Source organism: Oryzias melastigma, linkage group LG20 (assembly GCF_002922805.2).
Source record: "Oryzias melastigma strain HK-1 linkage group LG20, ASM292280v2, whole genome shotgun sequence".
Lineage (NCBI taxonomy): Eukaryota > Metazoa > Chordata > Actinopteri > Beloniformes > Adrianichthyidae > Oryzias > Oryzias melastigma.
This window is the reverse complement of record NC_050531.1, coordinates 2,595,020-2,621,602: the sequence shown is the minus strand read 5'-3', so window position 1 is coordinate 2,621,602 and position 26,583 is coordinate 2,595,020. Positions and strand designations below refer to the sequence as shown.

The window sequence follows — 26,583 nt, the reverse complement described above, 5'->3', positions numbered from 1 at the left end:
TAATCACAACTATTTTCAGCTTCAAATGTCATGTTTTTTAAATTTCTGTTTCCAAACTTTTTTTTTCACTAAATCTTCGTTCTCAGTTTTGAATCTCAAAATTTCAGCTTCAAAACATGCAGCAAGACTGAACCTGGTTGAAATGGAAATTTTCACATTCAAAACCGAAAAGAAAGATTTGAAATCGAAAAAAATATTTGGAAGTAAACAAAAAAAGATATAAATTGAAATTTTGAGTTCTGAAATATAAAAAAATGGAACATTTGAAGCAAAAATTAATTAAGTTTATTTTAGAACAGCAAAAAGTTTCAGAAATTTTGAATTTTTTGGGGACAAATACCAATAGTTTATCCAAGTAGTTTTGTTTGGGTTTCAAATAATATTGCCCTCAATTTAGCTCCATACATTCACTGAAACGGAGAATTTCAGACGTCCTTAAAGTTTTGAAACTGAAATTTTCAAATTCAAAACCGAAAAAGAGGATTTGAACGTGGAAAAAAAGTTCGAAAACTGAAATTTTGAATTTTGAAACCTAAAAAACATAATTTGAAGCTAAAAATAATTACCTTTATTTTAGAACAGCAAAAAGTTTTGGACATTTTACATTTTTTTCTGGCACAAAAAAAACATTTTTTTTTAATTTGTTCAAATTATATGGGCCACAATTTAGCTTCAAATTTTCCTACTTTTAATAAATCCATCAGCAGTATAGAGCTTAATTGGGGCCATTTTTTTTCTATTCTAAAATATTCTAAAAGTTATGTTTCAAAACGGAAAATTTCAAAACATTTTTTTTAACTCTTTTTTTTTTGTTTTGTATCTGAAAATTTCCGTGTCAAAACCCAGTTGTGGTGTGTTGGGGCGGGGCTAACACAAAGGACCAATCAAAATCAGGTTTAGTCTTTGTGCAATCACTGAAACTGAGAATTTCACACGTCCTTAAAGTTTTGAAACGGAAATTTTGAGTTTTGAAACCTAAAAAAAAAAAACAGCATTTACAGCTGAAAATAATTAAGTTTATTTTAGAATAGCAAAAAGTTTGGGACGTTTTACATTTTCTTTTTGGCCAAAAAACAATGTTTTTTTCAAGTTATTTTGTTTGGGTTTCAAAAACTATTCAGCTCCATATTTTCACAGGAACTGGAGTCGTGATCCATGAGTTCAGTCTCTGGTTTGGAGAAGAAACTTTTGTCATTTTTTAGTTTTGCAAATATAACGGTTACATAAATTGTACAAGGTACCTTAAAGTGGCATATTTACATTTATTTTAGTCTTCTGCCTCCTCAGATTTTTTATTTTTTTCATAGTTCTTAGTCTTAATTAGGAATGAAAAGCAGTCGACTAACAGAGTTCTGCTTTATGAATTTATTCTGAAATTTAAAGCCCAAAATTACCTGAAAGACTCGTTTAAACGCAGACGGAGCAGAAAACCGTTTCCACAGGTTCAGACAGACAAACGTCCGAACATGAAACCGGGTCTTTGTGTTTTCACACCTCTGGAGGTGTTTACTGGAACATGTGGAAAAAGTTTCAGGTTTCTCTGTGTCAGCATCGCAGCTCTTTGAGGTCCAACCAGGAGGAGCTTTTCCTGTGAAGCTTCAAAGGTAAGAAAATACAACAAAACTTCAGTCTGAAGAAGTCTGGTTGAAGATCTAAATTCATGAAACCACTTTGTGATGCAGGAATGAGAAAAAAAACACTATTTATGAAGTTAAAGTTCTCTAATCCGCTTGAGTTCATGTGGGGTCCCCAAACTGTTTTGGCTTTTTCCATTTTTTTATAGGCTAATTTGGAGTTTAGCTAATATTATACCTTTATGCTAGTTGTTTCGGCTAAATTAGACATTTTTCTATTTTTTTTGGCTACTTTGAAGTTTAGCTAATATTTCAGCTACATCCTAGCTGTTTTGGCTAAATTAGAAATTTTTCAATTTTTTGGCTAATTTGCCGTTTAGCTAATATTTCAGCTATGCTACTTGTTTTGCTAATTTAAGCGTTTTACAGTTTTTTTGGCTACTTTGAAGTTTAGCTAATATTTCAGCTATGCTACCTGTTTTGTTAATTTAAGCTTTTTACAGTTTTTTTGGCTACTTTGAAGTTTAGCTCATATTTCAGCTACATGCTAGCTGTTTTGGCTAAATGAGACATTTTTCAATTTTTCTGGCTAATTTGGCATTTAGCTAATATTTCCACTACATGCTATCATTTTAGACGGAAACAAGGCAGAGATTTAGTTTATCTGCTTTTCTTTTCACTTTTTAAATAAGTTGCGCCTCACAACCTTTATCTCGTCGTTTTGTTACCTTTCTCACGAACAGATCAGTTTGTGCAGCTTCATAAACACCATAAAGCTGCGTTAAAAACCTCTGCTTTGGTGAAAACTGGACAAACTGGATTCATTTCTCTCCAAACTGTTTTAGCGCCACTGAACGTGGAAACGCCGCAGCACCTCTGAGCGTCGGTTTCCAGCCGCGTCCCTCCATCAGACTTTCCTCTCAAGCTGCTGTACCTGCGTCTCTAATGGGGGCTGCATGTCTGAACGCCGTTAAACTGGGAGGAAGCCGCAGATTATTAAATTCCTCACATGCAGACCAGCTGTGCAGGCCTGCTCAGGTCTCTGAGAGGTGCCTATGTGGCACCAATCCGCCATCATGTTTGTTCACTCTCACAGTAAAGATTCGATTTCCTAACTTTAAATATTAAAAGTGATGTGCAGACCCCCCTCCCTCTTAAAAAATACTCTTTTTAACCCACTTTTCCACGTCTCCATCTCTTCTCCAGGCCTCTGGTTTTCCTGTCTTTAATTACCGCTGCCTTCCTTCTGCCTCATTGGCTGAAACTTTAACCCAACCTGCTGCTGGAGTAGGCCCGGACCCTCGGGGGGTCTGAGCGTGCGTTTGCGTGAATCAGAGAGGTCCGGTTTAAAACCGTGAGGAGTCCTCCAGTCGGGGCACTCTGCAGGAAGAGGGAGGAATCAAACGGCCATCCGGACAGCTCCTTCCACCTCTGAGCGGCACCAGCACACGGAGCGAGCGCAGGTGAGACGTTCAGGTGCTTTCCTGCAGCTGCAGTGGGGTTGAAATTCATACAAATGCTGCTTTTAGGTCAAAATCTTTGATTAAAGTCCCTGTAGATCCATATAAATTATGCTGAATTAATGAAGAATTAACGCGTTAATGTGCATTAACACAAATTAATCGCTTTAACTCGGCGGTTAAAACATTTAGTCCGGTATTATCCAGTGGTCACTTACTTTTTTAGTACATTATTCTTACTATTTTGGTGGTTTAGATCACTTTTTCACAAAAAGCGGGCTATTTGATCCGTGGTTCGGTGCCATATTGTACAAATACATTTTACCTGGTAAAACATTGTGATTAATCCTGACACAAAAGTGCGATTAATCAGATTTTTGTTGTAATCGATTGACAGCCGTAATTAAAAATAAATGTTCTAAATGTAGAGTTTGTGTGTGATTTCATGTTAGCAGATAATAAGTGGTTGACAAATACTGAGAGTAAAGAAAATATATATATATATGTAGTGATTAATCGCGATTAATTTTTTCCTTTTGCGATTCATTTGTTAATTTTTCTAATTGATTCCTGTAGGCTGATTGGTTCTGTGTTTGTGCAGCAGCGGCGGGGTCAGTCATGGCTGAGCGGACGAGTTTCCACGGCGTGTTTGTCGCCACACTTCTGGCTGTGATGCTGCTGCCTGGTGAGTGAAGAAAAACCGTGAAATCATCATCAATCCAGTTTGTGTCGTTCTGCTACTCAGATAAAAGGCTGCAGATGTTATCCGTCTGATCATCGCTTCAATGATTTATCATTTCTGAAATAAAACATCAAACTTTGAAGCTCATAATTACTTTTTTTTGTGAAACCCACCAGTGAGTTTTGGTGTTTTTCCAACATTTCTCCTCACGTTACATCCTTCATCTATTCACCGGAGGAGCTTTCAATCTCAGCCACTCTATGGTCTCTTTCTGAATCTTGTGAAAAGATTACCCTTGAAAAGAAAAGTGCACTTAGAGAAAGTGTGAGGCTGCAATCACAGTCAAAAAGTGACAAAGGATCTGATCAGGGCCGCTGCTGAGGTGAGTTCTCTGTCTCGTATTTGTCATTAAGCTCAGCCCTGAGAGAAATGGAGTCTCCTCCTACTCAAAGTGCCTTCCAGCGTGAGTGAATCAATAGCTCAGGAAAACACTGACCTGCTTGTTGCAGGGATGCAAACATGACAAATGAGCGCGCTCGTCTATCAAAAGCGAGCTCAAAAAGCTGCCAGAGGATCCATGTCTGCAGTTTGTCTTTGAAAAGAAGCCAGAAAAGCCGAGAAGCCTTGAAATGACGGCGGAGAGCGGCGCGTCTCAGCTGATCCGGTCAGAGTTACTGCCTCCCGTCTACATCAAGGCTCCGTTTGCTGAGGGGTCACATGACCCGCATCACAACATCACAAACGTTTGCGCTGCTCCGCCACCTGGTTCCACGCCGCCTTTGAGGTGATTGGCGTTTTTACAAACGGTTTTTGAAGTTACACCGAGGGAGGGGGAAAGCAGGAGGAGGTTTTCTTTCATGGCTCATAGTCCAGTTAAAAATGAGTACCTGTCAGCATCCCCCCCTGCCCTGCCTCCTTAAAATTCAGCTGCTTCCAGATGTGCTTTTTTGTTTTACAGCCTCGTAAAAAACAATACAGCGGATGCTGGAGACAAAATCATTTACCGTACCCTCCTCCTCCTCCTCCTCCTCCTCATCATCACCTCCTCAGCTCCAGTAGCCGATCATCTGAAGTTCCTCCTCTTCCTTAACCCCAAATCATCCCCTCTGGATCTTTCTTAACCCGTCATCTGTGCCTCTTCCTCCCCTTCTGTAAGGGATTAACACGGGGGAGTCGAACTCAGTCACAGGGGGCAGAAATCCAAAACACACCTGAGGTCGAACAGGATAAACATTTATTGAACACTCTAAAACTACATTTTTAAAACTGTACCTTTTTAACATAATTATGAACTAGATATATAGCATTATTTTTGATAATGTTAGTGTGAATGCTGGAAGCTGAATTTGGCCGCTGAAGATGCTAGTGCTGATAGCTGAAAACGCTGAGGCTGATAGCCAAAAATATTTGCTAAATGCCAAATTAGCAAAAAAAAAACTGACAAAAAAAACTTATGTTAGCCAAAACAACTAGCATGTAGCTGAAAAAAATTGCTAAACCTCAAAATAGCCTAAAAAACGGAAAAATAGAGTAAATTAGCAAAAACAGCTAGCGTGTAAATATTAGCCTTACTCCAAAACAGTCTAAAAAACTTAAAAAGAAAAGCCAAAATGAGCCAAAACAGCTAGAACGTAGCTGAAATATTAGCTAAACTCCAAATTATGGTAAATGGCGTATACTTGTATAGCCTAAACATTTTGGTAAATGGCAAAATATTCCAAAAAGCTAGCAAAATGCCAATTTTTAAAACTTTAAAATCTTAACTTTTTGGACATTTGGACATTTGAACTTTTTGGACATTTTTATGAACGATAAAAAGGCAGGAATATTATTCCAGAATAAATCAACATAAACCTTAAATAACTTTCAATATTTTACTCTTCATAAAAATATATTTTGTCAAAATTATACAATGAGAAATGAGCTCAAGATAACATCGGGTCATTAATAACAATAAACTAAAATGATCTGGAGGGCCGGATAGAATTACCCGGAGGGCCGGATCCGGCCCCTGGGCCTTGACTTTCACACATGTGGATTAACACCTTCTCCCCGCAGAGATCAAAGTATCCGGGAGCAGAGCTGAATCTGCGGTTCCTTCAGCTGAAACGGGTCAAACGCACAAACATGCACAGAGCTCAGCGTGAGGCTTGGTGTTACAGGCGTCCTCGTAAAAATCTACAAAGCACCGCTGCAGGCAGAGCCAATTACTCCTGTCCTCTGACGAGAAATGTCAGCCAGAAGGTTTCGTGTTATCACTCATGAGCTGCAGATGACTTGAAACAACGTTCTCGTGCTTCTGTTCGCAGCCTTCTTGTCTGCAGGACCTGTTGTGCAAAAGAGCAAAGGAGACGGTAAAGGTGAGTCTCGCTCTGTAAGCCTACACTGACTCACATTCAGGCTGCGTGACCTTTGACCTCTCTGCATCTGCAGCGGTGGAGAGCATTCAGGAGAAGGCGGCGGCTGCAGCGCTGCAGAGGAAGCTCATCCGCAACCGCAGGAACATCAGCTGGTACAAGCAGCACTCCGACTTCTGGGCCTGGTACAAGTACTTCACCGACAACGGCAACATGGAGGCAGTGAGTGAACACTCGCCGGGACCGGTCCAAACTGGTTCCACTCATGAACTTATGTTTTAACATCAGTTCAGACCATCACTGCTGAAGGTGGCCTTCTGACACATTTTAGGAAAACAGAAAAAGACGAATTTATGAAGCAAAATGTAGAATTACACGTTCAGTGAAACCCGTGAAATCTACAAGATCAAAATAATTGCGGAGACACATTGAAAAAAGTCACTCCTGTGCCAATGACCTGCTCTACTCTCTAACCAAATCTTTTCTCCAGGTTCAGGACATGGACCGCATATACCTGTCATATCTCCAGAACAAGAACCGCGCTGAGGCACGCCGCTCCTACAAGGAATATCTGCGCCACCTGGGGGAGATCTACAAATCCTGCGCGGACTCTGACGACCCCAGCTGCGTAGCCTCCTACACCACCAGACCCAAACCTGAGCCGCCCAAACCGGCACCACTCAAGACCTGCGACCCCACCAAAGACCCCCACTGCTTGTATATGGCTTTGGTGCAAGGCAAGAGCCCCTACCTGCCCCTGGTGGTCCCGGTGGCCCCTGCAGCTCCGGCCAAAACTCCTGCCCCCCTGTATGTCCGCTCTGCACCAGCCAAGGAACCTCCGTCAGGATACTACTACTACTCTCCATCTGCTGTGTCGTTCCTTACCAAGGTATTCCCAGTTAGAGTCTGTGGTTCAAGGGTCACCAACCCTGTTCCTTGAGGACTACCGCCTTGCAAGGCGGTAGTCCTCAAGGAACAGGGTTGGTGGTTGGTCAATTCTGCTGGATTGTATTCCAAAAAGTCTACAACTCCAGTGTTTACCCAATGATTTCATTCAACCACATTTCCCAGATATTCAAACATCCTTCTGTTCCTTCTCTTGCAGGAGCAAAAGGCCGAGCTGCTGCGCATCTGCTCCTCTGACGATGTGGAGTGCCTGCAGTACCATCTGAGAGCGGCCTACGGGTACCGCCCCTCAGCTGGACCCCTTCCCTCATACGCTCACCTGGGCTGCGACCCACACAAAGACCCGTCCTGCAAGCCCAAACTGGTGCAGAAGGCTCCCTCTGGTCTTTACCTTCAGTACCCCAACTGTGATCCTCTGCGGGATCCGTACTGCGCCTACGCTGCCTCGCTCGTGGTACGTCACCTCACTGAGTCGGATCGTACAGCCACCGCCTCGCCGCCTTGTTCTCATCGGTACACCTCTGTCTTTTCAGGCTCCACGTGCTCCCAACCCCCCCGTCCCCGCTGGACCGGGATCCTGCAACCCTCTCTATGAGAACAACTGCAACCCCCTGACGGCCACCAGGTTTTCCTCGCCGCCAGAGGCGTACAGAAGTGAGGAGAGGGAAGAGGCCGCCGCTCTGCGGGCCGCACCTCCTGCTGCCGAGCGGGGCGACCCCTACGCCATGTATAGGGATGCTTATGCTAATGCTAATGCTAACAGAGTTCCAGATCCCTATGCTGGGTACCGTCAGGCTCCGCCCCCAGCTCCAGCCGCTGACCCCTATGCTCTGCTGCGCCAGTTCATGGCCCAGGCTCAGGAAAGTGACCCCCGCGCTCCGCGCATGGACGCCGCTCCAGAGTCCACTCTAAATGACCCCTTCACTGCCATGCGTGACGCAGCGGCTGCCATGCATCGCCGAGGCCCCCCCTCCTCCAGGCAACACCATCCTCTGCCGCATTTCGAGGAGCCAACCCAAGAAGAGCGCCACCCTCTGGGTCCACCCGGTAAAACCAAGGAGGGCTACGACTGCTACATCGGGTATGACCGTGACTGCTTCCCTGTGCGGCCCAGCGAGCCTCGCTCTGGGGGCCACCACCGAAACCCCTACCCCACTGAGGCCTACGAGCCCTACCTGAACACCGACGGCACCCGCAACGGAGTCCTGGAACCTTCCAACCCTCACTGTGACCCCGAGTACGACCGTGACTGCCGTCTACGGCGCTTCGAGCCCGAGCAGGGCCACGCCGAGACCCGACCAGAGGAAGACCACCACCAGGGGGCAGCAGAGGGAGACCAGGAGGAGCAGTACGAGGCGGAGCCCTACCAGAGCGGCCAGGAAGAGCCTTACATGTCTTACCAGCCCCCGCCAGCAGGCATGCCCAGCCTTCAGGACATACTCAGGAGCTACGGCGACCGCTTCCCAGAGCAGGATGATCACAGAGCGTACGCAGACAACTACCGCAAAAAGTGAGCGTCCAAACACGCGTGCAGCTGGACATGAGTACGCAACGCTATGCGTTCTCGTACGTCAGTCCCTGAGTGGCTCCAGCAGGGGGCAACTGGTTCTAAGTGTGGGACACAGAAAGTTTAAGGACTTGTTGAGCATAAATGCGCTCCTGCTGAAGGAGCTCGATCTGAAATGAGCCTTTGCTTTGTATGGATTTAGCTGCTGCAGACCTGTTTGCTTTCCTTGCTTTTCTGATTTCTGTTAAAACTTCCGGTCATTCAAACATGTACCGACTTCATGACCTTTGGCTTCGCTTTGGCATCTTTGCATTAGATTTTCTTGATTTGGTTTGTTGCTTTTTGTCAGTGATGGATAATGTAAAAATTCTTTTTCACTTTGAACGTCCTAATTAAAATAAGAAAACTCCTGATGTGTATTTATGATTTGATTTGATGGATCCAATTGTGATTTCAAAGTTTCAACATATCGTACTATTCTTGATAGTCAAGCAACATGCAAACGCCTTTAAACCTGTGTCTTTTTATGAAAAACACAAAGATTGAGAAAGAAATTACATTCATCACTTTCAATTTTTCTGTCGACTGCAGCAGTTAACAAAAAACTAAACTGTTGTTTTGGATCATTTAACAACAAATCCTGAAAAAGTTCTCCAGGTTTTCCATCCTCAAGGTTTAGCTGACTACAGTTCTAGTAGATTGATGACAAAAAGATTGTAAATGATTACACAGCAACACATTCATAGAAATAGAACAACTAGAAAACAAAATTTTAGATCGGGGTGTCAAAACAAGGGGCCAAAATCCAAAACAGGAAGCGGGCCGAACAGGATAAACATTTAATGAACACTCTAAAACTACATTTTTAAAACTGGAACTTTTTAACATAATTATGAACTAGATATGTAGCATTACCTACAATAATGCTAGTGTGAATGCTGGAAGCTGAATTTGGCCACTGAAGATGCTGAAATTGATAGCTAAAAGCGCTGAAGCTGATAGCCAGCTAAAATATTAGCTGCATGGCAAATTAGCCTAAAAAACGGAAAAAAAACTTGGATTACCCAAGATAGCATGTAGCTGAAAAATCGGCTAAACTTCACATTACCTGAAAAAAAAGCTTATATTAGCCATAAAAGATGGCATGTAGCTGAAATATTAGCATTACTGCAAAACAGCCTAAAGAAATCTTAGTAAATGCCAGAATGGTCCAAAAAGCTATCAGAATGCCAATTTTAAAACTTTAAAACTGTAACTTTTTAACATAATTATGAATAATAAAAATGCAGGAATATTATTCCAGAATAAATCAACTTAAACCTTAAATAACTTTCAATATTTTACCCTCCATAAAAATATATTTTGTCAAAATAGAAATGAGCTCAAGATAACATCGGGTCATTAATAACAATAAAATAAAATGATCTGGAGGGCCGGATAGAATTACCAGGAGGGCCGGATTCGGCCCCCGGGCCTTGACTTTGACTCATGTTTTAGATCAACATTTCATTGACATGTTTCGGTACGACTTCTACCATAGTTTACCAGACAGGACAGTCACATGACATCGAATCATTAAACACTAAATTATCATAATAATTCTGAATTTTATTGCCCATGATATTTTTTATTCAAATCTTTAACTATAAGTGTTTTTAATTTGGGACTTCTTTCAGTAAATTGAACTTCAGTCTCAGTTTTTAAATCTATGAAAAACTCTCGATAGCATTATTTTGAAAATAAGAACCTTCACCGGCACTTTACTTTGAAGATTCATGAACTTCCTGGGACAGTAGTGCCTTCAGTTTCATATTCTGTAATAATTACATTGCTTGAAGAATACGTTTTTACTATACTCTACTGTGTTTCAGTCAATAGTCTCATAGATCAAATTATGGATTGATTCCGTATTTCCATCTATAAATAAAAGCATTCCCTAGATTGAAATATGAACCCATTTCAAAATGTGATTACTACATAAACTATATAAATCCATTTTTCTCTCTCTTCTCAGTGTGTGCACGTTTTTGTCTCCTCGATTAAGGTTTCCTGCCTAAACGAGCAACACACTTCTGATGACTGAAGGAGAACATAAATAGTCGTATCTGGCAGTTAAACCTCTTATTGCCGGCTTTTCCCATCAGCTGTCTGCTCGGTGCAATCCTTATTTACCCCAAATCCACTGTGAAGACAAATTAAATTGGAAGGCAGCAAACGCATTCAAATGAAATTACGTTTGTCTGATGAACTATAGGACAAGATAAGAAGCAGGAGGCAGCACGCCGTGAAAAAGTTGCCTTCCATCATCAGAGCTGGAATTACGGCGGCGTGAGAAAATGTCGCCTCTTTGAGATAAAGCCGCATTTGACAACAGACATGAAACGAAATGAAAGGTTGTCAAGGAATAATAATCAAATTGGAGGCACAGAAAAAAAAAGTTGTTGAGGATAGCTCAAAGTCATCTGTCAATCAAAATACTCCGCCCACTTCAGTCTGCAATTACAGTCAAATATAAAAAAAATAAATAAAGTGAAATGAATTCTGCAGCTGTCATAGGTGTTATAGCTAAACAACTGAATAAAGTTCTGGAAACATGTTTATTAACATGTGAATGGGAACTATGCTGTCCTCTAGTGGTTAGTTTGTGTAACTGCACAGGAATCGTCTTTCTCTCTTTACTGTGCTTCAGTCTGGAAGTTGTGGTGTACTTGAGTAAAAATTGATTGCTTCAGTAAAAAAACAAACTCTATTTTATAAAAAAAAAAAAGTGATCATGTAATTCTCCGTTATTAGCCAGAAGCTACAAAATGTGACTGAAAAAATAAAACTCTTTTATTTAATTGCATGAATTTACAGACATATTGAGTCTAAATTCGGAAAATGTTAAGCTGCACCCCCTTTTATAACCTTTTTCAGCTATTTACTGCTTCTTTATATATTTTTGCTTAAATTACATACATTTCATTATGTATTATCATCTGTTTTAGACCCTTTTTCTGTTTTTTGAGCTGTTAGGACTCTCCTGGCTAAAACTCACCTGTGGGACGACCTACCTGAGGACATAGAAACTTCATCTAATGATGGAGGTTTTATGAAAAACTCACCATGTTTGCTTTATTTTAAGTAAGTTTTACACTTTTTGTATTCCTATTGATGTCATTGACCGTTATTCTTCTTGTTTTGTGTAAGTGTTTGTGTTTTACTCGGTGCTGCAGCTGTCCGGATTGTTTCACAATTCCTCTTTCTTACTGCATCTTTTTTTTTTATCTTTATTTTTATTTTCTAACTGCATCTTTGAGTGAAAATTTTACCACAAGCTCAAAAACTCACCAAATTCTGCGCACACCTAGTAAAATGAATTTTTGACACATTGAAAATAAATGACTTCACAGCAGGAAACAAAAACGTTCAAACTCCACCAATGAAACCAAAAACACACGTTACAAGAATATCCAAAGGAAGTTTGATATTATTATGGGATGGTCACAGGACCTATGGCTCCCCGGCCATTGTATCTTATAAGGCAAATTTAGCAATTTTCACATTTCTCCAAAATATAGAAAAAGAAAACTTTTAATCTTGACAGAATTCCAAACACATCACCAGGTTAAATCTACAGCCAAAGTTGTGTTGGCCTTTGACCTCTGAAATAATAGTACCACCTTGATATTACAAAAAGTCCTCCTAGGGATTTTGATCTATCTCTTCCTAACTCTGTGAGCATCTTTGGGAACTAAAACCAAAAAATGTTGGTTTTAAAGTTTGTAGATTTTGAGGGTGGTGAGCTCATTAAAGTGGCATTTCCATGATGCTCGCACATTTTTTACAGAAACATTGTGAAACTTTAATACATGAATTCTTCACTCGTGCTGAATTAAGTGATTTAACATACGATGTAAAATCATTAGGAATGTGGGCGTGGCAAACAAAAAACCTCAGTTTCCAAGGAAATCCAAAAATTTACGTTTGCTGATTTTTACAAAAATTACATAGATCTGTTCATTATCTCCAGGTGACCAAAAATAAAGTGGTTGCTATGGAGATAAATAAACAGAAAAGCCGCCATTTTGAAAAAATATGAATTTCTCATGCAGAAGGGGGAGAGTGGGGGGCACTCAGCCAGGGGGGTGGGTGAAAAGGGGGCGGCGACACGCAAGTAATGCATGACGCCACTCATAGCTTCAATAATAATAATAAAAAAATATATATTGCTTTATAAATAAAGTTCAGTTTGAGTTTTGCTGGATAGTAAACATTTTTTCTGGACAGTTCATCCCACAGTTTGACGTCCTTCTTCCAGCTCAGTGTAAATAAACATTAAATATTCCGTCTGGTTTTTCTTCACTGTCCAATCCAGAAAAGAATGAATAACTCGTTATTTCTCAGAGACCATCAGCGAAGCAGGCGGACGTTTTGTGTTGTGCAGCACTGATGCGGCTGTAATGCTCGCTTCCGTCTCAGTAAACCGGAGCTGCATGCTTTGTTTTGAAGCTCCTGCGCTTCATGAACGGCACTTTAATCTGCCGTCTTCAGAAAACTCCTCATGCAGGCGAGATGCCATTAATCTGTTCTGACAAATTTCCACTGGAAGTGAGCTCATGACTGCATGTTATTGATTAGTCAGTGCACTAACGCTGGTTATTGTCAGTGCTCTTCGTTTTGTTCTGGCAGCGTGTTGTTTTAATAAAATCACTTCTGATTGAATCAGTGAACCATGTTTAGAGAATGTAATGATACGACTCAGAGGGTAGCTTTAAACTAGGGGTCCCCAAACTTTTTCCTGCAACTGTTTTCTTCTCTGATGGGGGCCGGGATCGGTTTGTAGGCTAACAGGAAAAGTTTAACAATCACAGCCTAAACGTAAAGATTTTAGGTTTTCCAGAAAGCCACACATAGCCAAACTTAAAACATTTCATTTATGTAATCTTCACAGAAAAAATATTCCTATTTTTTTTAAGCTAGATATTTAGCAATACCTGCAATAAAATAATAACTGAAGATGCCTAAATTGATAGCTAACAACACTAAAGCTGATAGCTAAGAACCAAAAAGCTAATAGCCAGCTAAAATATTAGCAAAGTGCCAAGTTAGCCAAAAAAAAACGCAAGAAAAAAATTTAAATTAGCCAAAACAACCAGCATGTAGCTGAAACATTAGCTAAATGCCAAATTAGCCTAAAAAACTGGAAAAAATGTCTAATTTAGCCAAAACAGCTAGAATTTTGCTGAAATATTAGATCAACTCAAAATTAGGCAGAAAAACTGAAAAAAGCCTAATTAATTAAAAACAGTTAGCATGTAGCTGAAAAATTAGCCGAAGGCCAAATTAGCCCAAAAAACTTGAAAAAATGTCAAACTTTGCCAAAGCAGCTAGCATGTAGCTTAAATATTGGCTAAACTCCAAATTAGCCTAAAAAACTGAAAAAATATCTAATTTAGCCAAAAAAGCTAGCATAACAGCTAAAATATTGACTAAACACAGAATTAGCCTAAAAAACTGAAAAAGCCTAAATTAGCCATAATAGGTAATGTGTAGCTGAAACATTAGCTAAATGCCAAATTAGCCTAAAAAACTGGAAAAATGTCTAATTTAGCCAAAGCTAGAATTTAGCTGAAATATTAGATAAACTCCAAATTAGGCAGAAAAACTGAAAAAAGCCTAATTTAGTCAAAACAGTTAGCATGTAGATGAAATATTAGCCAAAGGCCAAATGAGCCTAAAAAGCTATGAAAAAAATGTCTAATTTAGCCCCTCCAAAAAACTAGCATAAAGCTAAAATACAGACTAAACTCTGAATTAGCCTAAAGCTGAAAAAAGATGAAATTAGCCAAAACATCTAGCATGTAGCTAAAATATTAGCTAAATGTCAAATTAGCCTAGAAAACTTGAAAAAATGTCAAATTTTGCCAAAATAGCTAGCATGTAGCTTAAATATTACCTAAACTCCAAATTAGTATGAAAAACTGAAAAAATATCTAATTTAGCCAAAAAAGCTTGCATAACACCTAAAATATTGACTAAACATCGAATTAGCCTAAAAAACTTGAAAAGCCTAAATTAGCCAAAACAGCTAACATATAGCTTACATATTAGCTAAACTCCAAATTAGGCAGAAAAACAGAAAAAAGCCTAATTTAGTCAAAACAGTAATCATGTAGCTGAAATATTAGCCAAATACCAAATTAGCCTAAAAAATGTCTAATTTAGTCACAAAAAAAAACTAGCATAAAGCTAAAATACTGACTAAATTCTGAATTAGCCTAAAAACAGAAAAAAGCTGAAATTAGCCTAAACAGCTAGCATGTAGCTTAAATATTAGCTAAACTCCAAAGTAGCCTAAAAATTAGACGTAGTTTGGGGACCGCAGCTTTAAACATTGAATTCTTTTCTTCATTTTACTATTTTTTTGCCTCAAAATGTCCCACCAGAGTTTGTAGTTTCAACCCGACGTCTCCGGATGTGGTTTGATTTCAGGGATGAAAGAACGAAGCTGCTCCGCCTCTACAGGCCCAGTGGGGATCCTCGGGGTCGCTGACCTGTAACAAATACGAGGCTGACGGAAACGTGGAGCAGTCGGGCTCGCAGCCAAACTCCAGCCACAGCTTCCTCTGAAAAATGAAAGAGGACAAGCAGCTGAATTGGGCATGGAGAGAGCGGGCATGGGCGCGGATGCAGCAACAATTTGACCCAGGAGAGAACATCAAATGTGATGGGGGGGCGCCGAGCTCTGGAGCTAAAGGTGAGAGCAGACGGGATGATGCCAGAGGAAAGTAACGCCGAGTGTTCAGAGCCAATCACACGCAGTTTGTCCCTCAAAAATTGACGACATTTAGTCCCGTAAATTTATTACTTTAATTCTCATAAATTTATTAGTATTAATCACACAATTTTTTTTTCTCGTAAATTTATGACTATAAATCTTGTAAATATTCAAGTTTGTTTCTCTTAATGTATGACTTTAAATCTCAAAAACAGATTCTGCAATATTTCCTTAAGATTTAAATCCAATAAGCCACCTAGTGGTGACTTTATGAACTGACGTATCTCTAATTATTGTTTTTGAAAGCATCTAAATCTTCTTTGTCTTTAGTAAAAACCAAAGAGCTTAAACGTTTCACGGTCGGACCTTCAAGCTGACACAGAAATGACACCTTGAAGGTAATGAGAAGAAAAATCTGCCCAACACCTTCAAAGTTGGACGTGGCGAGGTGGTGGCAGCGTGACACATCCCCAGAGGTGCAGCTTCTGTCACCTCGCTCTGAAAAAGTGGAGTGGCCAAGAGGTGGAATGATCACTTTTCTGATTAGGGAACCACAGCGAGATGAAGGCAGGAAAGCAGGTGGGAAGGAGACCGGGAAGAGGTTAGACGGACGAGGAAACAAAGACACACAGCAGGCGAGCGGCTAAAACGGGCCTTCTCACAGCGCTTCAATGCACAGGAATATTCCAGCGCACGTCACTGATTATGAAACCCCGAGTGAAGGTGAAAAGGTTTGTTGGTGGACTGTCACTCCTCTTTTTTCCATGCCGTTCTTCCTGACTCAGAGAGGTGTGCTTGTCAAACAGAATCAGCGTAGCTTATCTGGTGTGTTCATGCCGCCGCTGCACGGCCGGAAAGGTCACGTCTGACATGTTTGCCCTTTTAAGTCCCGGATAAAACAAAAAAGCCTCATTAATCTGACATGAGCATTAGTGTAATTAATTTTTTTGTTGTTTAAATATTAACTGCGTCTTGATAATAAGCTCCAGCAGAAGCAGCATTGAATGAGCTCAATTAGCTGATTCTTTCAAGGACCTTTTGCTGCCCTATAGAATTACAGTCGGCATTAATTAGAATTATTTGGAGCCCTTTTCCTTTATGTCAAACTATTGTCTAGTTTAAATTAATGATTGCAATCTGTAGATGTCACATAAAATATTTAAAATAAAAATAAAAGCTCGGATTTTTATCCCACAGGAATTTACAAAATATGGGTCCAAGTTCCCTTTAAAAGATCATTTATCGTCTGGATGTTCAGACTCAAAACTTTTGTTCTGAAATGCCAAATACAACATCCCCCATTTTCCAAAGTAAAAACATTTTACAGACCATTTATGAATCCACTGTGTTCTGATAATAAAAACTTGGAGTTTTTATGAAAAAAGTAATTTACATACATGTTTTATCAATTAAAATGAGTTAAAAACATAATGCATTGTGGTCTGTATTCACCAATCTAGTGGGTATTAAAGCGGCCCTACCATGAAAATTCTACATTTTGAGGTTTTAAATGCATTTTACTGTTCATTCCTCACTATAACGAACCCCAAAGTGGTATTTTGATACATTCATGCATTTAAGAATAATCCTCTAAAAACCTGCTCTGTCTGCAGCAGCCCCTCCCATACCCACGAGCACGAGCGGTTGGAAACGTGCTGACATAACAATGATGCCAACAGCTCCGCCCCCAGACGAACACAACACTCAATTTCTACAGTGATGATCAGCAAAAACTTTCATTTTAGATGCAGAATATCGTATATCCTTCTGTCTTCAATGAATTCCAGCTTAAAACAGCAGTTTTTTTACTTTACACGGCGCTCCTTTACTTCCGGGTAGGAAAAAACTCAGGAAAAATAACAAATATTTGATAAATATATATATATTTAGTGCTTCAAAGGTATTATATGATCATAAACATGGATAAAGTTCACTCTGAAAGGCTTAAGAAAATCATGGTTTGGCCCCTTTAATGTAGACTGTTTGTTTTACAGAGAATTCTGGGAAATTTCATGGTCACTGAGATTGAAAAAAATAAAGGAGAAATCATTGCTGTGCACTACTGGATGATGGAGAACTAGAGACACAAAAAAAGGAAAAAGGAAAATTCTGAGGGTTTTTTCTTGTAAATTTACGAGTTTAAGTCTTAAGAATGTGTTACTTTAAATCTCATAAATTTACTTGTTTTAATCTTGTAAATTTTCAAGTTTATTCCTTGTAAATTTACAACTTTAGTTTTTGTAAATATATTACTTTGAATCTCGTAAATTTATGACTTATTCTCATAAATTTACTAGATTTGATCTAATTTACAAATTTACGACTGTCTCATAAATTTATTACTCTAAATCTCGTAAATTTACCACTTTTAATATCGTAAATTTACAAGAAAAAAGTCAAAAATTTATCCTTTGACCTTTTAAGTCATAAATATACACGTTTATTTTTTTAATTTAACAGTTTCAGACATTTTTCTTGTAAATAATGACTTTAAATCTCTTAAATATTTTATTTTTATGTTGTAAATTTACAAATCTTAATCTCGTACATTTACGAGATTTAATCTCGTAAATTTACATGTTTTTTCTTGAAAATGTACAACTTTAAGTCTTGTAAATTTACTTAAATCTCCTAAATTTACGAGAAAATATGCAACTTTATTCCCTTAATTTAACAGTTAACGACTTTTTTCTCGGCTTTAAATCTTATATTTTTTTTACTTTTAATCTTGTAAATTTAAGACTTTTAAGTTTGTTAATTTACAAGATTTAATCCAGTAAATTCTCAAGACAATCATCTTAAATTTACTCTATGACTTTTTAAGACATAAAAATACCACTTTATTCTCTGAATTTAAAAGTTACACCTTTTTTCTCGCAGATTTACGAGATTTAAAGTCGTAATTTTTTTTTTTTCGTACAATGGCCCTAAGTGTCGTACTACTGTATATATACAAGCATTATGTAACTATATGTACATAAAATATACATTTAAATGTTCATATTACTTAAATACACAAACTTATGATGAAAACAGTGAATCAGAGAATTATTTTAATTAAAGTGACATTTCTAAGATAACGTACAACTACGAAATGATAAAAAGTTCTTCTGTCGTTTTCTTTTTTCCATTAAATTAAAGTTGTGTGTTTGTAGTTGTCATGACAACAGTGGCGTCGCAGCACATCAACAATCCATTCTGCTTGTTGTTACTGAAGGTTTTTACGTCAAAAATACGTTAAAATACTTTCATACAAAAAAAAAGTACAAGCTGCAGAGAATTTAAAAAAATGTAAAAGTCAATTCTCTCTTTTTTTCTGAGGAATTTGACCCTCAATCAAACATGAATACATTGAGTCTGGTTGATTATTTAAGACAAACAAAAAAAATCATTAAATCTAAATTGCTAAAAACTTTTTAAGAAGTCATAAGTTCACACATTCCTGGTTTATGACTCTTAGAATGGATTGTTTTGAGGGATCCAAGATTGAACTCAACAAAGCTTCCCCACATCATGATACCTCCACCCCAGAGCTTCATGTTATAAATGTTGTAAAAGTTCTTTTACTGCAGAAGCTCCTTCTCGCTGCTCGGTTTCCCAGAACTCCTGGTTTCATCTCTACAAGGTCCTCTCATTGTTCTGAGCTCATTTGCACATTTCACATGAAGCCGTTTTGTTTCTGGGAAACAAAAACCTTCTGAGGCGCGTGAAGGCCACGTGTTCCAGTCATCGTCATCCTGGAGTTTCACAGCTTGGAGTCACCTGGACGTCTTAATCAAACATGAACCAGACTTCTGAAGTTCATGTTTTTATGTCATAAAAACGTTCAAATCTGGTCTGATCTTCCTGTGAGCAGTTCTCCTCGTTCATGTGAGAGTGTTCTCCAGTTCCAGAAACATGCTTCATATTTTAACTGATGTGAGTGTGTGGTTATCAGTCGCTGTGATGGACCGGAGAACTGTCCTAGTTCACCCCGCCTATGTCCAACAGAAGCTGGGATAGGCTCCAGCAACTCAGTAACCACATAAGGGGATTAAATGAGTTTAAGAAGGGATGGAAAGTCATTTTTGTCAAATTTTTTTTGAATTTTTCCTCTAATAAGAGTCGTTTAACAATAGTAGGGATGTGAACGTTGATGCGTTAACGCGTGTGATTAATGAAAAATAATTAACATGTTAATTAACACAAATTCCTTACACCGTTCGGTGGTTCAAGCTTCCAAAGCGTCCGTCAAAACACTCACACAATTATCGCACTTATACTGTGGTCACTCACAAAATGTATTTAGTTCTGCAAGTTTGTCAGCATCTTTGTTTTCTGAGTGATATTGTAGACATTAAAAGTCTTTAGAGTTCTGCTTATCTTACTGTCAATGTGTTTTCATAGTTTACATTTCTGAGTTAATACTTAACAAATGTAAACATTTCAGACAATAAAAATGAGGGAAACATTTTCTCTCTGGCCTTTTTTTGGTTATTTTGACATAAAAAAAATGTACCTCGTAAAACATTGTGATTTACAAAACACAAAAGTGTGATAAAAATGATTTTTTTTAAATTAATTAACAGGACTAATTAAAAATAAAAATTCTAAATGTATAATTTTGTGTGTGATTTCATTTTAGGTTTATTCGCAGGTAATAAATAGTCGACAAATACTATAACAAAAAATTTAATCGCGATTAATATTTTGCGATTGATTAGTTACATTACTTTAATCGATTTCCAGCCCAACTTTCTTAACAATTCCCTGTTTCATTTGCAGGATGAAGTTCAATTCTCCTGTTAATTTAAGGGTTAATTTAATACTGACTATTCAGCTATAATTTAGGCTTCCCTTTGATCGTCCAGGCAGACATTTTTGGAATGTTGAGGTGTCATGTAGGAAGTAAACTCCAAACACACCTGTGGGTGAAGAATCGGTCCGGTGTGTTCAAGACGGTCAAACGGCGCCCAGCGTGGACTCTGATCATCTTCTGAGCTGTCCTTTAAACTATGATGATGACGCCGTTTTTAGCCAAAATCCAAAAACCTGTTTCGTTTTTATAGGACAAAGTTTCTGCAGAGTGGCAGAAATTCACCATAAATTCAGAGTTTTTGAGGATAAACCCCGCCTCCTTCCCCATCCCTGTTGCTGCGAGCTCTCTGTTTACACGCCCCCCTCCTAGCTTACCCCCAACATAACATTAGCGATGCTAACAAAAATGACAACCAATATCAGAGTTACCCAGCCGAACAATTTAGATCCAGATTCTAGGAAAACAAAGACGTTCATGGATCTGTTTGTATCAGAAAGGGGCGGAGCATGGAGCTTGTGGCCCCTCCCAGTACATTTTCTCCTCTACTCCTGATTCACAATTTGAATAAAAAAATACTCAGAATTTCTATTTTATTCTTAATTTTCTTTACATATGTCCTCCATCATCATCGAGAACATTTTTAAAGCAGTTTTCATCAGACGAGGTCAAAGGAAGAGATGGACATTGATTCACCTGATCAGTGGGCGGAGCAAAGATAACCAGAGTTACAGTTTGGGAAGCTCACAGAAGACTGACGCCTGTTCTGAGACTGCAACAAAGTCACTGTCGGACATCCAGAGGCCCCAAAAGCCCCCAGTGCCCCCACATCAGATAAAGAGGTCAAACACTGACAAAGTCAGCACTTTGAGAAGCTGATTTAAGCAACTCTGCAGGATTACGCTGCAGGAATCCACGATGTTGATGAGGGGATTTCAGGGAAACTTTGTTCGATTTTTTTTCTATTTCTTTCTTTGAGGACTAACATCAATCTGATTCCAAACTGTTCTTGTTTGTGAGCAGGGATTGTGTGTTTGAGTCTTTAAGCTGTTCAGAGGAGGAAGAGGTGTGTGGGGGCGGGGCTTGTCTTATCATTGTCAAGCAGGGTCGCTCAGAGACCAAAGACAATTAACTCATTTCATACCAAATTTACATGAAAATTGCCATTAATTACTTTGAAATGTAAGAAATGTTGGAGGCAATTATCTGAAGACATTATTATGTAAATGTCATTTCGTTTCTGAGGAAACAAACTGAAGGAAACGTTCGAGTCTTGACGTGGCCTCATTTTTGTCCCCATTTTAAGCAGTTTTCCTGCTTTTGTTTCCGACTTGTAAAACATCGGGCTCCCGCGTCGCCGTATTCTCAAGGGCCCCGGCGCTCAGCATCTGGACATGTTGTCATAGCAACCTTGTGGTGATAAATGCCCCCACCTCCCGCCGTCTTCCTGGCGAATGCTGGAGTTTATCTCGCCGTCCTGTATCCGCGGCGCTCGTTCATCATCCCGCCGGCTCATCCCAATAAATATTAATCACTTTTTAAAACACTGGTAGGCATGCACGTCCTTCCGTGCACGTTACAAACTTCCCTTTGAAAAGTGAACATCGTCTCTCCTCCTGGCTGCGTTTACATCCAATTATAGTAAAATAAAAGCTAAAATGAGGTCTGGAGGAGGCGGGCTCCTTTAATAACGTTTGCGTGTCCCAGCATCCATCTGGCCCGCTCGTGCGTGTGTGCGTGCACGGACACTTCTCCTGTTGAAGCGCTGCCATCTGGAGCGCCGGCGCCTCAGGTCCGTGCGTGCACAGAGGTGGAGAGCAGCTGTTTGGAGACGCAACAGATGGAGCATCCTCCTCCTCTGTCCCGGAGCTCGTCGCTTTTAACCCTTTGGCAGCAACTTCTGGAGGAGAGAACAAACAAACTGAACGAGATCAATGCGGGTTTTGGCAGGAGTTTAGATTTATGTTTGAATACAGACCTCTGATGGAAAAAAAGAAACTTTAGAGATTTATATCAGTAAATAACTTTGATTAAAATATAGGAATTTGAGAAAAAAAATGACTTTATTCCCATTTCTTTGAAGTTGGTTTCAATCGTAGGAGTTTTATACATTTTATCTTTAATTTTATTTTTTTCTAGTTAATTTATTTTAACCAAACAAAACAGCCTAAAGCAACAAGACTTGCAAATCTCTCAAAATGTATATTCCTAAATGCAGTTTGGGGAGAAAAACTGAAAATACATTTGAATAAAAAATAAAGCAATTAACCTGAGGGACCAAACGCAAAACAACAAAAAAATCATAAACACATTTCTACCAACATTTGATAACCTCAGGTGTGAGTATCTGAAACCAGAGATCTATATGGACCTGAGGAATAACGATCTGACTGAAAACACCTGAGCCACCTGTGAACTCAGGTGTGAACAATTAGGAATCACAGCAGGAAATCCAGAAAGCGGAGACACTGAAAAACAACTCAATTAAAAAATAATTTGAACACATTTGTGGTCATGTGAGAGTTAAAGCAAACATTTAAATATCATTTCTAACATTAAATGTCTTTTTTAATTTAGAAAAATGCATGAATAAATAAACTAGGAAAGAAAATATAAAAAGTGCCACTTTAAATAATAGTTTGTATCACAAACCTCCCAGCCTTCTGGGTAATTCTATCCGGCCCTCCAGATCATTTAATTTTATTGTTATTAATGACCCGAAGTTATCTTGAGCTCATTTCTAACTTCTATAATTTTGACAAATTATATTTTTATGGAGAGTAAAATATTGAAAGTTATTTAAGGTTTAAATTGATTTATTATGGAATAATATTCCTGCTTTTTTTATTATTCATAATTATGTTTGAAAGTTATAGTTTAAAAGTAAAAAAAAATTATTGACATTCTGTTAGCTTTTTGGAGTATTTTGGTATTTACGAAGATTTTTTTGGCTATTTTAGCGATTTTAGATAATATTTAAGCTACATGCTAGCTGTTTTGGCTAATTTAGGCTTTTTATGTACGTTTTTTAGGCTGTTTTGGAATTAGGCTAATATTTACAGAATAGCTGTTTTGGGTAATTTAGGCCTTTATTCGGTTTTTTGAAGTTTAGCAAATTTCTCAGCTACGGGATACCGTAGCTGTTTTGGGTTACCTAAGTTTTGAGCTTTTTTTGTTGTTTTTTAAGGCTAATTTGTCTTGCAGCTAATATTTTAGCTATCAGTTTCATTGTTTTCAGCTATCAATTTCAGCATCTTCAGCTGCCAAATTCAACTTCCAGCATTCACACTAGCATTGTCACAGGTAATGCTATATATCTAGTTCATAATTATGTTAAAAAGTTACAGTTTTAAAGTTTTACATTGAAGTTTTAGAGAGTTCTATAAATGTTTATCCTGTTCGGTCCGTGATCTAAGGTGTGTTTTGGATTTTGGCCTCTTGTGCGATTGAGTTTGGCCCCCCTGATATAAAGGTTTTCTTTTGATTAAAAAAAATCCTCTTTTCTCCGTTATTCTTTTACTTTTCGCAGTAACATACTGTTTCTCCATAGACACACATTTCTTATCATAAACAATAATCATACAGACATCCAGAGAATGCAGGAGTGATTTAAAGGTGTTCTTCGGGGTTTTATCAGGACAAATAAAAAAAATTTTGTTTTTTAAAACTACAGGACAAAAACACGATTTAAACCTAAAAATAAGGAGCTTAAATGAGGAACATTTGTGAAAGAAAGTGACTCATAAATAACTGTGTGAGAATCTCAAAGAGAAGCTGTAAAGCAGGTGATAATAAAGCAAACGACAGAAGGAGAAGTGTTGATTGAACATTGACCAGATGAGACCGTTCACAGGGAGGGAGCTGGAACGAGCAGACTAAAATATGAAAGCTCAGATTAAAGTAAGAATCTAGTTTGTTTTAAAACACAAAAGGTCATAAACGCTGCACAACAATCCGCTTATTTAAAGACAAAAAAAAAGTGTTTTAACCGTTTTTAACATGTTCTTACAGCATTTTTCTCAATTTAAGCTTAAAGGAAATGAACAGGGACACCATCCATTCCATCCATCTTGTGAGGAAGTTTTGTGGAACATTTGAAGCAAATCTGCAGATAAATCCAACATGGAAGCAGTGAGGAGACGAGTGTTGAGCTGAGCAGCATGTGTGTGTGGTGGGGGGGGAGCTGCTGAAGTGGAAGAAGGTTCTGGAAACCTCTCTGCTGGAGGAACGTGTCCTGAGAGGACGACGGCCCACAGAGACGGGAGGTGAAATGTGAACGCCGACAGGCAGCAACACCTCCGACCCGCTGAGGTGTGAACTCCCGTGAACCTCTGAAGGCGTCGTGGTATTTGCATGTTAGCAGGAGACTCTTTAAAGTTCTGGATTTGTCACGCCACCGTCGTCTCAGACTGATCACAGCTCATCTGAGGTGAAGGCTGAAGTTTCTGGACGTCCGGATGGTTGGAAAGACCTTGAGTGTTGACAGAACATGGCGGCGTAAGCCACCACGGCGCTCGCTGCATTTGTCTCCATCACGTCCTGCTTCTCCCTCATCCATCTTGATCTCCCTCCATCTTTTCCTGTTTAGGAGCACCCTCCAGAGTGGAGGGGTTAATGATCTCCTCTGTGGATCTCCATCATCTCCTCCATCAGCGCTGCCACTTCTCAAAGGTAATTAGAAAAATGAAGAACTTTAGTAAAAAGTTCAGAATTGGAACAAAAAAACGACTTCATGCACTGGTAAACGGTAAAAAAGAAGAAGCCCCTCCCTGCCTGTCCAGTGTGAATATTCAGGATTTCCATGATTAACCAGTTTTTATCTTTGGACCAGAACCTGAGTTTTTTCTTTTCAAAATTCCTGGATTTTTAAAAATAATTCTTCTCTTCTAAATGTGGTTTTCCTGATTGTCTCTTCACAGTCACCAGCTGTCTTCATTCAACTCCGAGATGCTCTTTCCCCGTCCCTGACCTGCTTCCAATCACCCTGATGAGCTGCTTCTCTGGCAGCTGCTTCTTATTATTCTCACTTCTCTGTTGCACCGACTTCACCGCGAAACGCCGGCTGCCAGACTCAAGGCGAGTTCGTTTTTATGAGGAAATATTCAGATTTTGTTTTCTGAGCTGGAACTTCAGAATGTAATCTGACCTTTTTAGACCTGTTTTCCTCTTGAGGGTCTTCATTTTTAGGAATAATGGATCATGTGAGGGACTGAACTGTCCGTGGTTCTGAAAAGTCCATATTAACCTCATTGCATAACCACTTACCAAATAAATCAAACATTAGTGTTTTATTTATGTTATTTTAAACGTTTAATTAGTTTCTTACAAGAAGTAGACTGTTTGAGCTGTGGTTTGATGCGTTGTCATGGTAACCAGCATCTCATTCTGCTGCAGCTGCTGGATGAGGACCAACCAGTGGAGGACAGTGTCTCATTTCAGAGGAAACGTTCAAACTCTTATAGTTTATTTCAGTCCAGATGACGAAACTAAAGTTTGATTCAAAGAATCAAAGTCCACAAATATGAACACTTTGATTGTAGAAACGTCCACAAAAACTCTGATCAGTAAATGTGGAAAATTACATTTCATTCATTAATACAAATATGATTTATAAACACGTTTTTACTCAGTTTTAAGCAATAAATAAAAAGACGGACTGCAAATTATTTTAATTTAAAGTCAAAATTGAAGGTAAGATTTGATGGAGATCCTCTCACGTCCATCAGAAACATCTGTGTGGAATAACGTCTGTCCACCTATAGACAAACCTTCTGTTGTTAATAATTGACATTGAAGCCGTTTAATTCAGAGAACTTTTTTTTGTTTTGTTTCCATTATCAAATTTAATGGACACCCATCAGAGTTGAGCTTTCGCCCAGACCAACAAGTTTAAAGTGAAATACTAGATTTTTCTGCAGAGATAAAAACTCAAGTTGATCTCCAGAAATAAAGAATCAGAAACATGAATTCATTTATTATTTACATTTTGACTTGTTTCAGTTTATTTTATTATCAAGGTATTAAAATCCGACCAACCAGCTAGTGCAGCACTGAAGATCACAGTGTTTTTAATGCATTTTTCACAGAATTACACTTTACAGAAAATACTCTTTTAAGTTGTTCTTGTTTTTTTTCATTGAATGTTTGGGACATCAGAGATCAAGGGAAAACAATCAGAAAGAAAATTTAAAGGTTTAAAAAAATCAGAAAAACGTCCATAAGAACCAGATAATGATAATACTGATAAAGTAAATGGTAAAGTTTGAGTTTATTTTAAACACTATTTAGAGCGTTAGAAACAGTCGTAACAGACAACTAAAGAAAAACCAAAAACAAGTACAACAAATACACACAATTACCAATCATTTATATATACATGTGTCAGAGTCAAGGCCCGGGGGCCAGATCCGGCCCTCCAGGTAATTATATCCGGCCCTCCAGATCATTTTATTTTTACTATTTTAGTATTTACCAAGATTTTTTAGGCTATTTTGGAGTTTAGCCGTTTTTTTTTAGCTACATGCTAACTGTTTTGCCTAATT

At 38.7% G+C, this 26,583-nt stretch overlaps 1 protein-coding gene and 1 long non-coding RNA gene across 4 annotated transcripts; one reads left to right on the top strand and one right to left on the bottom strand.

The window, feature by feature from the left end:
- Positions 1 to 2,880: 2,880 nt before the first annotated feature.
- and1 (actinodin1) lies at positions 2,881 to 8,897 on the top strand. Of its 3 annotated transcripts, none has more exons than XM_024280548.2 (7): positions 2,881 to 3,037; positions 3,636 to 3,719; positions 6,026 to 6,076; positions 6,150 to 6,295; positions 6,564 to 6,962; positions 7,179 to 7,433; positions 7,513 to 8,897. In XM_024280548.2, the coding sequence occupies exons 2-7, from the start codon at positions 3,653 to 3,655 to the stop codon at positions 8,491 to 8,493; spliced, it is 1,899 nt and encodes a 632-aa protein (XP_024136316.1). In that variant the 5' UTR covers positions 2,881 to 3,037; positions 3,636 to 3,652; the 3' UTR covers positions 8,494 to 8,897. The 3 variants fall into 3 exon arrangements, with proteins under 3 accessions (XP_024136316.1, XP_024136318.1, XP_024136317.1); XM_024280550.2 differs by having other exon boundaries at positions 2,886 to 3,037; positions 3,639 to 3,719; XM_024280549.2 differs by having other exon boundaries at positions 2,886 to 3,037; positions 3,611 to 3,719.
- A 12,803-nt stretch (positions 8,898 to 21,700) lies between these two features.
- On the bottom strand, positions 21,701 to 22,647 carry LOC112151469. The gene is made up of 2 exons (XR_002920137.2): positions 22,020 to 22,647; positions 21,701 to 21,941 (listed from the first exon to the last, which is right to left on the bottom strand). It is a non-coding gene; the product is annotated as an uncharacterized LOC112151469 (long non-coding RNA).
- Positions 22,648 to 26,583: the final 3,936 nt, after the last annotated feature.

Coding starts and splice junctions, on each gene's coding strand:
- and1 (XM_024280548.2), top strand. CDS start 3,653: ATGGCTGAGCGGACGAGTTTCCACGGCGTGTTTGTCGCCACACTTCTG. Junction 6,963..7,178: donor CTGTGTCGTTCCTTACCAAG/GTATTCCCAGTT, acceptor CTTCTCTTGCAG/GAGCAAAAGGCCGAGCTGCT. Junction 7,434..7,512: donor CCTACGCTGCCTCGCTCGTG/GTACGTCACCTC, acceptor CTGTCTTTTCAG/GCTCCACGTGCTCCCAACCC.